Source organism: Chiloscyllium punctatum, chromosome 9 (assembly GCF_047496795.1).
Source record: "Chiloscyllium punctatum isolate Juve2018m chromosome 9, sChiPun1.3, whole genome shotgun sequence".
NCBI lineage: Eukaryota > Metazoa > Chordata > Chondrichthyes > Orectolobiformes > Hemiscylliidae > Chiloscyllium > Chiloscyllium punctatum.
In genome coordinates, this window is record NC_092747.1 from 59,709,744 (window position 1) to 59,724,423 (window position 14,680).

General features: G+C 41.5%; 1 protein-coding gene across 1 annotated transcript in view; it reads right to left on the reverse strand.

Moving 5' to 3' along the window:
* The window catches only part of pdcl3 (phosducin-like 3), a 41,336-nt gene that overhangs the window by 3,969 nt on the left and 22,687 nt on the right, over positions 1-14,680 (reverse strand). The window contains exons 3-5 of the mRNA XM_072577628.1: positions 12,907-12,997; positions 9,167-9,310; positions 8,476-8,684 (exon numbers count right to left, since the gene is read on the reverse strand). Coding sequence (XP_072433729.1) covers positions 8,476-8,684; positions 9,167-9,310; positions 12,907-12,997 — 444 coding nt within the window. The remainder of the gene's footprint in view (positions 1-8,475; positions 8,685-9,166; positions 9,311-12,906; positions 12,998-14,680) is intronic.

The following is a 14,680-nucleotide window of genomic DNA, read 5'->3' on the forward strand; positions in this document are numbered from 1 at the left end:
TGGCAGTAGTTAAAGGGATCAGTTGCAATTTCAAAAAAAGCAAGTTACCCAACAAGCATCATAGACACCTGTTTAAATATGCAGTAATTGAAGTTTGAACTGCAAATAAGAGAGAGAGAGAGAGACACAGTGGGGGGTGGGGGAAGAGGTGGAGAGAGGGAGAGCAAGAGAGAGAGAGACCTGAGAAAAATCCATTTATCTTTCAAGCTGTGACTTTTAACTGATAAGTCAGAGGCTTTTTAATGAGTGAACTGGCCACCTTGTCTCTCTTACCAGCCAGTGAAAGTTTCCTGAGAGAAAGGCGACTGAAGCAACATGCTGGCTAGTGAAAAGGATCAGTACACTAAAATAAGTTCGACAACGGAATCTGGGAATGAAGAGGTTAGAAACTCCTTCCAAAGTGAATCACCTCACACTTTTCTGCATTAAACTCCATTTGCCACCTCTCAGCCCATTTCTGCAGCTATCTATTTCCCTCTGTAGCCTACAACATCCTTCATCACTATCCATAACTCCTCTGATCTTTGTCATCTGCAAATTTGCTAACCCATCCTTCTGTGCCCTCATAAAGGTCATTATAAAAATGACAAACAGCAGTGGTCCCAAAACAGATCCTTTCTGTACACCACTAGCAACTGAACTCCAGGATGAACATTTCCCATCAACCACCACCCTCTGTCTTCTTTTAGCTAGCCCACTTCTGATCCAAACCGCTAAATCACCCTTAATCGTATGCCTCCATATTTTGTGCAATAGCCTACTGTGAGGAATCTTATCAAATGCCTTACTGAAATCCATATACACCGCATCAACCACTTTACCCTCAAACAGGAAAGGAGAGGTTCGCCCTGTTGGAACTTTACTATAGGCCTCCGAATACCTCCAAAGATATGGAGGAAAGGATAGCAAAGATAATTCTGGATAAGAGTTAAGAGTAACAGGATTGCTGTTATGGGGACTTTAACTTTCCAAATATTGAGTGGAAATACTGTAGTTCAAGTACTTTAAATGGGTCAGTTTTTGTCCAATGTGTGCAGGATGGTTTCCTGACACAATTTGGACAAGCCAACAAGGGGCGAGGTCACATTAGCCCTTCCTGAAGAAGAGCTTATGCCCGAAACATCGATTCTCCTGCTCCTTGGATGCTGCCTGACCTGCTGCGCTTTTCCAGCAACACATTTTCAGCTCTGATCTCCAGCATCTGCAGTCCTCACTTTCTCTGCGAGGTCACATTAGATTTGATACTGGGTAATGAACCTAGCCAGGTGTTAGATTTGAAGGTAGGTGAGCATTTTGGTGATAGTGACCACAACTCAGTTATGTTTATTTTAGCGATGGAAAGGGAAAGGCATATAATGCAGGCAAGAGAGTTATTGCTGGGGAAAAGGCAAATAGGGAAGATTTAGGAAGCATAGGATGGGGAAGGAAACTGCAGGGGATGGGCACAATTGAAATGTGGAGCTTATTCAAGGAATAGCTACCGTGTGTCCTTGCTGTCAGGCAGGGAAGAAGTGGTTCAATGAGGGAGCCATGGTTTCTAAAGGTGTTGAATCTCTTGTCAAGAGAAAGAAGGCTTATGTTAGGGTGGGACATGAAGGCTCAGTTAGGGCGAGACATGAAGGTTCAGTTAGGGTATTTGAACGAAAAGTTAGTTAGGATGGACCTGAAGAGAGAACTCAGAAGAAGCAGGAGGGGACATGAGAAGTCATTGGCAGGTAGGATCAAGGAAAACCCTAAACTTTTCTACGGGTATATTTAGAATAAAAGAATGACTAGAGAAAGATGAGGGCCAATCAAAAATAGTAGTGGGAAGTTGTGCGTGGATTCCGAGGAGATAGGGGAAGCGCTAAATGAATATTTTTCATCAGTATGCACACTGGAAAAAGTCAATGTTGTCGAGAAGAATACTGAGATACAGGCTACCAAACTAGATGGGATTGAGGTTCACAAGGAGGAGGTGTTAGCAATTCTGGAAAGAGTGAAAATAATTAATTCCGCTGGGCCAGATGGGATTTATTTTAGGATTCTCTGGGAAGCCAGGGAGGAGATTGTAGAGCCTTTGGCTTTGATCTTTATGTCATCACTGTCTACAGGAATGGTGGCAGAAGACTGGAGAATAGCAAATATTGTCTCCTTGTTCAAGAAGGGGATTAGAGACAACCCTGGAAATTATATACCAGTGAGCCTTACTTCAGTTGTGGGTAAAGTGTTGGAAAAGATTACAAAAGATAGAATTTATAATCATCTAAAGAGAAATAAGTTGATTAGGAATAGTCAATATGGTTTTGTGAAGAGTAGGTCGTGCCTCACAAACCTTACTGAGTTCTTTGAGATGTTGACCAAAAAGGTAGATGAGGGTAAAGTGATGTGCTGTATACGGATTTCAGCAAGGCATTTGATAAGATTCCCCATGATAGGCTATTGCACAAAATATGGAGGCATGGGATTGAGGGCGATTTGGCGGTTTGGATCAGAAGTGGGCTAGCTAAGAGAAGACAGAGGGTGGTGGTTGATGGGAAATGTTCATCCCGGAATTCAGTTGCTAGTGGTGTACAGCAAGGATCTGTTTTGGGGCCACAGCTGTTTGTCATTTTTATAATGTCCTGTATGAGGGCGTAGAAGGATGGGTTAGTAAATTTGCGGATGACACTAAGGTCGGTGGAGTTGTGGATAGTGATGAAGGATGTTGCAGGTTACAGATGGACATAGATAAGCTGCAAAGCTGGGCTGAGAGGTGGCAAATGGAGTTTAATGCAGAAAAGTGTGAGGTGATTCACTTTGGAAGGAGCAACAGGAATACAGAGTACTGGGCTAATGGTAAGATTCTTGGTAGTGTAGATGAGCAGAGAGATCTTGGTGTCCATGTACATAAATCACTGAAAATTGCCACCAAATTTGATAGGGTTGTTAAGGCAGCATAAGGTGTGTTAGCTTTTATTGGTCAAGGGATTGAGTTTTGGAGCCAAGAGGTCATGCTGCAGCTGTACAAAACTCTGATGCAGTTGCACTTGCAGTATTATGTACCATTCTGGTTACTATTATAGGAAGGATGTGGAAGCTTTGGAAAGCGTTCAAAGGAGATTTACCTGGATGTTGCCTGGTATGGAGGGAAGGTCTTATGACGAAAGGCTGAGGGGCTTGAGGCTGTTTTCATTAGAGAGGAGAAGGTTGAGAGGTGACTTAAATTGAAACATATAAGATAATCAGAGGATTAGATAGGGTGGACAGTGAGAGTCTTACCTCGGATGGTGATTACTAGCACAAGGGGACATCACTTTAAATTGAGGGGTGATAGATATAGGATCGATGTCAGAGATAGTTTCTTTACTCAGAGAGTGGTAGAAGCGTAGGATGCACAGCCTGCAACAATAATAGACTCACCAACTTTAAGGGCATTTAAATGGTCATTGGATAAACATATGGATGAAAATGGAATAGTGTAGGATAGATGGGCTTTAGATTGGTTCCACAGGTCGGCGCAATATGAAGGGCTGAAGGATCTGTCCTGCACTGTAATCTTCTATGTTCTAAAAGTACTGAACTAGGCTAGATTTCCAGCACACTACCCCAGTGAGGCATAACACAAGTATCACAAAGGGAAGGAATCAAGAAGACATTCAGGAGGCAGTCATGCTCATCACATGTTGGATATTTATAGAATCAGCATTGTACACAGCACAGAAATGGACCCATTGGACTAATTCATTGGTGCTGACCAGAATCCCAAACTGACATAGTTCCATTTTTCAGCATTTGGCCCATATCCCTCTAAACATTTCCTTTCCATGTACCCATCCAGACACCTTTTAAAATGTTGTAATAGCACCAGTCTCCACCACTTCCTCTGGTTGCTCATTCCTTACACACACCTTCTTTGAAAGACTTGCCCCTCAGTTCCTTTTTAAATCTTTCTCCTCTCACATTAAACCTAGCCCTCTAGTTTTGGACTCCCCCGCCTTAAGAAAAAGATCTTGGGTATTCAGCCTATCCATATACGCCCTGATTTTATAAACCTCTACAAAGATCAGCCCCTCAGCCTTCAACTCTCTACGGTAAAAAGCCCCAGCCTATTCAGCCTCTACTTATAACTCAAACCCTCCAGTCTTGGCAACATCCTTGTAAATCTTTACTGCACCCTCTCAAGTTTAACAACATCCTTCTTGTAGAAAGAAAATCAGAATTGTATGCAGTATTCTAAAAAATGGCCTAACCAAACTCCTGTGTAGCAGTAACATGACATCTCAACTCCTATACTCAATGTTCTGACCAACAAAAGCAAGAGTGCCATACGCCTTCTTCACCACCCAATCTACCTGAAACTCCACATTCAAGGAACTATGCACCTGCAACTCTAGGTCTCTTTGTTCGGAAACACCCCTCAGCACCTTATCACTTACTGTATAAGTCCTGCCCTGGTTGGCCTTAACAATATGCAACACCTCACATTTGACATTTTTTGAAAGAATGAACTAACTTACATTTATATAACACCTTTTCATACAATGCAAAATGCTACTAAGTGAATTGAATATTTTAGAATCACAGTGACGACTGCAAGGTAGGTAAACATTGTAGTCAATTTGTGCAGAGCAAAACCTGTCAAATATAACGAGATGAATATCAATTGATTGCTTTAGAGGTGTAGAAAAGAAATAAATATTTGTCCAACCATTGGGATAATTTTCATGCTGCTGTTTACCCAGTACAATAGGATATTTTACATTTAAATTAGTAAGCAAATAGAAATTTCACCGTAAGTCTGAGTTACCCAATTAATATTTCAGATGGTGTGTTATTTTCCAAGAAATGTTGGACAGGCTAGGCCTGTATCACCTGGTGTTTAGAAGAGCAAGAGGTGACTTGATAGAAACAGAAGATGCTGATGCTCATGACAAGTTGGATGTGAAGAGGATGTTTTCTCTTTTGGGAGGATCAAAAATTACAGAATATTTGAAAACCAGGGGTTGTTCATTTAAAAAAGAGAGATAAGGCAAATGTTTTTCTTTCAGTCCATCGAATGTCTTTGAAGCTCTCTTCCTGAAAAGGTGGTCAAAGCAGAACTCAAATAATTTTAAGGCAAAGGTAAATAGATTTATTTTCCGGGAAGCAAGGAGTGAAAGGTTATCAGGGGCGGAAGGAAAATGGATCTGATGTGGACTCAGATTGGCCCTGATTTTACTAAATAGCTGAGCAGGTCAAGGGGCCAAATGGCTGCTCCCTAATTGTCTGCACTGCTGTACATAATTCAATACTAGATAATATGTACAATCTTCCTGATAATGTTCTTATTTTAGTAACACAGCAGCCGCTGGCCTGCAAGACCCATGAGAGCAAATAAAAAGTAATGTATTTGAATTTCCTGCAATCTGTTACTTCAGTTAAAAAATAACTGATTAATTTTCCACAAAAGTTCTGACTCTCAAGTATGGGAAAACCAGGTTCAAGACTCCAATCTGTCCACTGGGACAATGATAAAAAATCTGCAACAGTTCAGTGCTGTGTTGTACCTGTAACACAATACACAAAGACTGTTTTTTAGGAACACCGGACTAAATGTTGAATAAAAGCTCCCAAAATGTACACCAAGTGGAAAATGGTTCATCGTTCGTATTTTTACTTTAATGTTCAGTACTGTGAAGTAACTATAATGTATCAAGCATGGCAATAAATGTTGAGCTTTGCAATAGGGACCAGTTAAAAATTATAGCTTAATTCGCTTGCAGGTCAAATCCTAATTTATGAACTGTATCATGTCACTCTGTGCATCCCAAACAACTTAATGTAGCTACACTAATAACTCTCTGCTCCATTAGTGACAGCGTGGAATTTCCCCAGCCTGTAATTTAGCCACTAATTACATAGTCAATCTCACTTGTAAACATGGAGATGAATAAATCTCACATGATGAAAACAAGTCAATTTCATTCAAAGTTGCAAGTCCACATTCAGTGAATGAAGAAGTTATAAATCTCCTGATAGTGGTAGCCCTACGCAATAATCTACACTTTGCTTCCATTAACACATACATGACTTGAGGTCTTCAGCATCACAAATTCCAGTCTTTTCAATATTCAGCACCTTTTTGATATCAAAGTGAAATGGCTAAAGGCTATGGACCCCGACAACATTTCAACAGTACTGAAGATCGGAGCACGAGAACCAGCCGTGACTCGAGTCAAGATATTCAGACTGACATCTACCTGACAATGTGGAAATTTGCCCAGGTATGTCCTGATACACAAAAAACAAGACAAATTCAAGCTAGTCAATTGCTGCCCCATCAGTCTTCTCTCGATCAACAGTGAAGTGATGGAAAGTATCATCAACAGTGCTATCAAGCAGCACCTGCTCAGCAACAACCTGCTCAGTGATGCCTAGTTTGGGTCCACTCAACTCCTGCCCTCATTAGGCGCAAACATGTCTGGCACGTAGGAAGATGATCATGATTGTTGGAGATCAATCGTCTCAGCTCCAGGATATCTCTGCAAGAGCTCTTCAGGGTAATGTTCTCGGCCCAACCATCTTCAGCTGCTTCGTCAATGACCTTCCCTCCATCGTAAGGTCAAACACGAGGATGTTTGCCAATGATTGCACCAATGTTCAGCTCCATCACGACTTCTTAGATACTGAAGCAGTTCAAGGCCAGATGTAGCAAGACAATACCCAAGCTTACGCTGAGAAGAAGTAACATTTGTACCACAAATGTGTCAAACAAGAACACCTTCAATAACCATCACCCCTTGACAATCAGTGGTATTATCATTAAATCTCTAACTATCAACATCTTAGGGCTATTTTGACCAAAACCTGAACTAGATTAACCATAGAAATACTGTGCATGCAAGGGGTGATCAGAAGTTAAGAAATCTTGCATCGCATAACTCAATCCCTGATTCTGAAAATCCTTTTCAGCATTTACAATGCGTAAGTCAGGAGCCTAATGGAATACTGCCCATTTGCCTGGTCGAGTGCAGCTTCAACAACACACAAGAAGCTTGGCACTATCTGGGACAAATAACCCCACTTGATTGGCACCATACCCACCACAAATGCACAACAGCACCAATATGTACTGCAAAAATTCACTAAGGCTCCTTAACTAGCACCTTCAAAACCCATAATCATCACCATCTCGAAGGACAAGGGCAAGAAATACATGGAAACATTATGACATGCAAGTTTACCTCCAATCCACTCACCATCCTGACTTGGAAATATTACACTATTCTTTCACTACTGCTGAGTCAAAATCCTAGAACTCCCTCCCCCAACAGCACCGTGGCTCTATCCACAAAATGGATTGCAGAAGTTCAAGATGGCAGTTCACCACCATCTCCAGTGAGGGATGGACAATTGATGCTGACTCAGCCAGTGAAGCAACATACCCTGAGTGAACTTATAAAAAACAGCTGCAAGTCATCAGAAACGGAGCAGAGGAACTGCTGAGAATGGAAAGTGCTTGTTGATTAGCCCTGGGGTCAAAGATAGGCTTTTGTAAAAAATTCACTTTATATAACAATGAAGATTCAGAAGTTCAGGGCAAATTTACAATGAATAATAAAATTGCAGAACAGGATAACTTTTGAATCAGGGAATACAGCCAATAAATGAGAAAATGAAAATATACCAGAGGATAACAGTGATGGATGAAATGTAATATGGGTTTATGTTGAGAATCTCACATAAAAAGACAAAACGGGGAGAAAGATTGTCCTCTGCAGTACATTTGTGTGAATTTGGTATTAGAGTAGGGAAAGGAATTAAAACTCAATGGAAATGTATCCTCCCCATTTATATAACTAATCTGGAATATCGACTGTGTTTCTCTATCCACAGATACTGCCAGACCTGTAACATATTGCAAGCAGCTTCTGTCATTGTTGAACCTGATGTTTCTTCTTGTGACATTTCCAGCGTAGCTATAAGCTTTTGCTCGCAACAGAAATTCATTTGGCAGGGATATCATAACTGCTGCAGAATAGTTCTGTGGCAATTCCTTTAAGGAGACACTTGCCCCAGTATTTCAGATTTTGTGGGATTGACCTTTCCGATTAAAAAAAATTCATTGGGAAATACAACTTCCTTGGACTGTGTAACTGCAATACAGTATATAGAGGCCACTTGGTCAGCAATTGGCAAGGTGAAAACACCTCAGTTAAGAAACCTCCCTTCTTTGATTTCCTGCAAATGTTTATTCTTAAGTGGTGATCCTACCCAGAGTGTGCTCAATATGATTTAGATGCTGCAATTCAAACATAACCTGGGTTCAGTAGTCAGGTGCTGAACGACAGCTGACAAAATATTGTCATACAACATGTAAGTCCATAAATCAGCTATTTAAACACGATTACTTTTCAAATAAATGTCTTGTAAAGGAAAGCTGCTTTTATTTAAAGTAATGTCTATTAAAAAGATGTTAAAGCATGAACACAGGCAACTGTCAATCTGCAGAAATCAATTTAATTAATCACTTACCATCTTTTGTTAAATTCATGCCTCCAAACACCAAAGGTCCAACATACTGTGCCTTAATGTCTCCATCACGATAAACAAATATTGTTGGCAGGTTCCTGTCAGGGTAGTTGGGTATACAGGTTGTGGATATTGCTTTAATAAATTTAGTTTCTGGGAACATCCTTGCTAGTTCACTTAGATGTTGATTGACCAAGGCACAAAGAGGTATCCTGAAGCAAAAACATATAGACAAGTAATTGTAAAACAATATGAAGTAAATATTAACTCATGCTCAAAATTCTTATTAATCAATCAAGGATGGGAGTTAAAATCTCACATATTTATTTAGGACACAGTAACATTTAAAAAAAACCCTTAAATCTACTAAATTTCAGATGGCATCAAACTGTATTACACTGAAATATTAGGAGTAGGGATTTCAAATAGCTACCCCTCCAATACAATAGCACTATCAGCCATGTCTCACGTTAGCATGGTGAAATTCTTATTGCAAATTTTCTTACAGATTATGATAACATTTCTTCCATGAAAATTATACCTGAGGAGTAAAGGGAAAATCTGCTTTAATGCCTCAGTTTGCTTATCTGATTGCACAAAGACAGCATAACAATAAAATGAAGTTTGAGATAGCATTAAGTATGATGAATGTTTGAGATTCAAACTGTGTCTTACAGACGGTTTTTATACTTACCCCTGTTTGTAAAGATGCAGTATTACCCACACACCCTTGCCAGCTTTAGTCACCTCCTGCACATAGTCTGGCCCAGAGATCTCCAAAACTTCCCCAAAGACCTTCTTCATCTGGGTTGCCTTCCATTCGGCCAGCCGCTGCTGTCTGAGTACAATTAAGTAAATGATTATTTTCTATTACAACTTTAAATAGTAGCTAATTCTTTAGATTCCATCGAGCTGATTTATGGACTTGCATGTTATATGACCATATTTTGTCAGCTGTTATTCAGCACTTGGCTACTGTACCAAGTTGTGTTTGAGTTGCAGCATGTAAATCATATTGAGCACACTGTGGAGATAGGATCACCATTTAAGATCGCTAATGTTTAATGCCAGAGCTATTCAATACATTTTTCATACGGGAAATATGTCTTTATAAGAAAGAACAGCTGGAATTCATTGCCATCTCCTCTGGCAGGGTCTGCATTATTTCCACCCCTCCACCCCATTAGAATTCATGGTGGGAAAGCCTGTGAATATTCTTCCTGCTCTAGTAGCACTATTCGAGACCCCCCAAGTGGACAACCAATGCTCACATTACCTCATTCCACTACTGTTGGTATTAACTCAGTAATAGGTGGGGGGTGGGCCAAGTGCATGATAAGCAAACCCAGGACTTGTTTGTGGGCTCCCAGAGGGGGTTCCTTCATTCAAAGGCACTAGGTGTGTGAATAAGGGGCCTGTTATTGGGATGGAGCTCCTGCTGAGATCCACCTCTTCCTTTGCCCCCAAACTCCCTTCCATAGTTCCCACCCAGCAGACTCCATCTGGCCATATGTCCTGGGATCCAGCAATGATGCTGAGCCTTGAGAGGGTGCAGTAATGGCAGCCATCACTACAGTCATGGCAGCAGTGCCTTCATCACAGCATTCGTCTCTGCCTGGCCAGAAGCTCTCCTCAGGTGCCACTCCTGCCCTCAGGGTCCTCAAACCCAGAGGAGAGCTGCTGCTGCCCAGAAACTGCCCGAGTGCCATTTTTAATTTAGTGATCCTTCCCCAAGAGAAACTTCAGAGGGTTCCTACTGGTTTTCCAGCCAGAGGCAAGACCTCTATCACCTTCATTGAATCAAATCCTGCCTGAAATAATGTTAACATGACAATAAAGACCCTGTAAGTTGGAATTTCAAAAGCATGACCAAGTAAAAAGTACACCAGCATAAAGACATCAATGCCTCATATGTCAAATACAGATAATATAATAGATAGGATTTGCTGCAATGGAGTATTGGAGAGCATCTGCAGTCAGTTAGATTTGTCCTTCCACATTTAGATTTTCTTCAAAACATTTTTGGTGGCAAGCAGTAGAAAGCATGAATTGGTGATGGCACAGAGAAGGAAACTGAGCATCTGGGACCCGAGTGAACAAAGCAGCCAACAATGAATCTTCTTAACCCACCAGATTGGATACTTGGGAAGCAAAGAGCAAAAGGATAGGGAAGGAAGTATTAAGTATTGGTGAATTCAATGTCAAATCTAATACACAAAGAGAAAGAATGATTATAAAAAGAGAAATAGACAAGATAAAAAAATTAAATTCAATATTGTTAAAATCTCCAACTACTAACACTTGGAGGAATGTGACTGCACGCTCAAAATCAGTCAGTCAATCACCATGTCAAGTGAGTGCAGTAACTTATGCTTGAATGACCAGGCTAACTTCCTATGGCAAACTTAATCATGTTTACTTGTAAACAATGACTACACAGTACTCAATGCATTTCAGTAGTGAAACAGGCAACAAAATGCCATTTTCATGAAGATAAATTGATTAAGCGAAATTACATAGAAACTTCTAGACTCTGCCATTTAGCTATTCAACTATCTCTTGTCTGAAGTTTATTTAATATTCATTCAGGGGACATGGGTCTTGGGCAGTAAACACATCTCTAGTTGCACATGAAAAGTGGGTGAAGAGCCATTTTCTTGAACCATTACAATCCCACGTGGTCCACCCACTAAAAAGCAAATTCCAGGAATTTTGCCCAGAGATATTGAAGGACGGAGGATATATTTCCAAATCAGGGTGGGGATAAACTTGCAGGTGGTGGTGTTCCCATGTATCTGCATCCCTCGTCCATGGATTTGAAAGGTTCTAAAGATCTTTGGTAAACCTCTGCATTGCATCTTGCCAGCACAGTACGGTGGCTCAGTGGTCAGCAGTGCTGTCACACAGTGCCAGGCACCGAGGCGACTGGCTGTGTGGAGTGTGCACATTGTCCCATTGTCTACTCAGGTTTCCTTCAGGTGCTCCAGTTTCCTCCAAAGATGCACAGTTTAGGTGGATTGACCATGCTAAATTGCTCATAGTGCCCATGGATGCTCAGGCTAAGTGGATTAGCCATGGGAAAGATAAGGTTACAGGGATAAGCTGGGAGGTTGGGATGCTCCTCGGAGGGTTGATGCAGACTTGATAGGCCAAATGGCCTGCTTCTGCATAGTAGGGATCCTATGATTGTTGATAGTACGCTTGTTGCTACTGAGTGTCAGTGTCAGTGAAGTCCCACCCTCCCAGATTCAACTCTCCAACTCAGCACCGCCCTCTTGAACAGTCCTACCTGTCCATCTTTCCCACCTATCTGCTCCATCCTCCTTTCCAACTTATCACCATTAGCCCTCACCTCCATCTACCCATCACATTCCCAGTTACCTTCCCCCCAGCCCCACCTCCCTCCCATTAATCTCTCAGGGTCCTTGGGCCATTCCTGATGAAGAGCTTATGCTCGAAATGTTGACTCTCCTGCTCCTCGGATGCTGTCTGACTGGCTCTGCTTTTCCAGCACCACACTTTTTGATTCTAATCTCCAGCATCTGCAGTCCTCACTTTCTCCTGGATGTGGTGTCAATCTAACAGGCTGTTTTATGCAGGCAATTGGAAAGCACGTTCCTGACTTGTGCCTTATTGATGGTGGACAGGGAGTCAGGAGAAAAGTTGCTCGTTGTCAGATTCCTTGCCTCTGACCTGCTCTTCTACACACAGAAGGCAAGTCTGGTTCAGTTGCTGTGCCATTTTCCTCACTGTTACTTTAACAACAAAATTGGGGTCTATATTAAAACAAAAGAAAGACGAATATGTGAAAATTCTGCTATGGCAAATGGTAGAATTTGAATTCAATTTCTTTCAAAATCTGGAAGTAAGGATCTAACGATGTCCATGAACCCATTGCTGACTGTCAGAAAAACCTCTCTGGTTCACTAATGTCTTTTAGGCAAGGAAATTGCCATCCTTACCTGGTCTAGTTTACGTGACTTCAGAGTCACAGCAATGTGGTTGACTCTTAACTGCCCTCTGGGTAATAAATGCTGGTCCAGCCAGCGATGCCCTCCCGTGAATGAATTTTTAAAAATTTAAAAAGGCAACCTGACACACAGATATAAAATCCAGTGTAAACGGGAAGAGCATACTAACTGAAGAATGTCCAAGTGTTCTGCAAACCTAGACAAAGAAGAATTGTTTAATTAGACTTCACAAGTGCATATCCATCAGACTTGGCATTGTGAAGTACTTTTAAAAAAAGAGGCAGATCACATATTGAGAGCGGTCAATTAAAATAATAATAAATTATGCTATGTTATAGGGTGGACCATGGCAAATGTTTTGATTTTCAATGGTAACTTGATGTTCTTGGGTTTGCTGGAACCTAGTAATCAAATGAGATTTGCATTTCCAAACACCCTTGTTTAAAATCTTCCAATCATTTACCTATACATTTCAATGGCTCTTTCATCTTCCTCACTGAATTCATCCTCATTCTCCTCTAACTCCTCCAGGGTCATGTCTTCATATGTTTTAACTGTCAGAAGGAAAACCAGATTTGTTATCTGAATATGCTGAGAACATCACATTTTTAAAAATCTGTTAACTTGTAAGCATACATTAAAAGGGCACTCTCCTGGTGTAATAAGATACAAGGCACACTTTTTAAAAAAAAAATTAGAAATGGAGCAGAGAAACCATGGGCTGAATCTTGTGCTTGTTTGCCCAAGTCCAAGTTGCTACAAATGTTTTTGGAAGGTTTTTCTTGCCACGTGGCCAAAAAAGACTTTCCTACTGCATCTTACCAAATATCACCTAATTAACTACCTACTGCTCCTGTAGTGACCCTCACATTCAATTTTGGACATATCACTTGTATTTCCCAGCAACCACCAGTGAGCAGATATCCCAGAAAACACTGGTATCCCTCTTGCCCACACCATCTTTAAAAATCCATTGTGCAAGCACTGTCAGTCCAGAGCTGCCCTGTACAGTTCCAGACATTTGGTTTTGGACATGGCAGACACGAGGGGATATGCAGCTTGCTGTGAAGGCAGGGACCTGGAACATCTGTTGGATAGTGCATAGTTGGGCCATACTCTTTCTCCTGTGAAATGAAGGTCAAGAAGCCACACCATTCCAGCCTGATCCGAAGTTGCCACTTGGCTCAGCACTGGAAGAATGCCCAGCACTTTAGGAATATGTTGTCCACTCCACCAACACCAGTGCCTCACCTTCTCTCAGGTACCTCACACTACCTCTGCTACCGCGCCTGCCTCTCACCAAGGCTTACACTCGACTGCTCTTATGAATGTCTGCAACATTGACCCTCATACACTGTCACCCATCCCAATTCCCAACTAATCCTGCATGCTCTCTCTGCCATCTAAATCACTTACTTGGGACATGTCCCAACCATTGCCACCCATTTTCATCTCCAGAGATATGTGACCCCCTGTCTCTGATTCCAGGAGAAAAATACCCCCCATTAAGTGAGAAAATTCAAGGTGGGTGGTAGATTGTTCGACATTCAGCTCCTTATCCCTCATCTGGGCAGAATTCTGACTCAGAGGGGCTGACTGACCATTTCCAAGCTGGCTGCAATCAAAGGCTAAGACAGTAGGAAATGAGCTTGGTGTTTCTGGCCAAGGTAGCAATGCGCAACGAGGCAAGGCAGGGATATTGTGAGCATCCAGGAAGGCTCAGAGACTAGAAACTTGGACAAAGTACCAATGTAATGTCTGCAAATCTTGCAGTAATTGCACTCCAGGGAGATGTTTCTGCATAGGGAGGGGGAGCTAAGTCAGTTTAAAAACACTCAATCGACCCTGAAAGACTGAAAAACCCATATAATAGACCAAAGAACAGACTGCAAATGAGGGATCCTTAACCTAGAAGCTGGCTTGAAGTTTGTTCATTGCAGGCTGCATCATATGGAGATTGGGGAATTCTCTGGGCATTTGCTGGCATGTTTATTATGTGGATTGTAGCTCACTGAGAGAGAGGTAGAAAGAGAAAAATGACATCCACGAAGCATGGAAACATACCCTTTGGTCCAACTAGTCCACACGAACCATGATCCCAAACTAAATTAGTGCCACATGTGCCTGTATTTGGTCAATACCCCTCTAAGCCTTTCCTACTCATGTACCTGTCCAAATGTCTTTTAAATGTTGTAACTGTACCTGCATTCACCATTTTCTGTGCAGTTTATTCCACA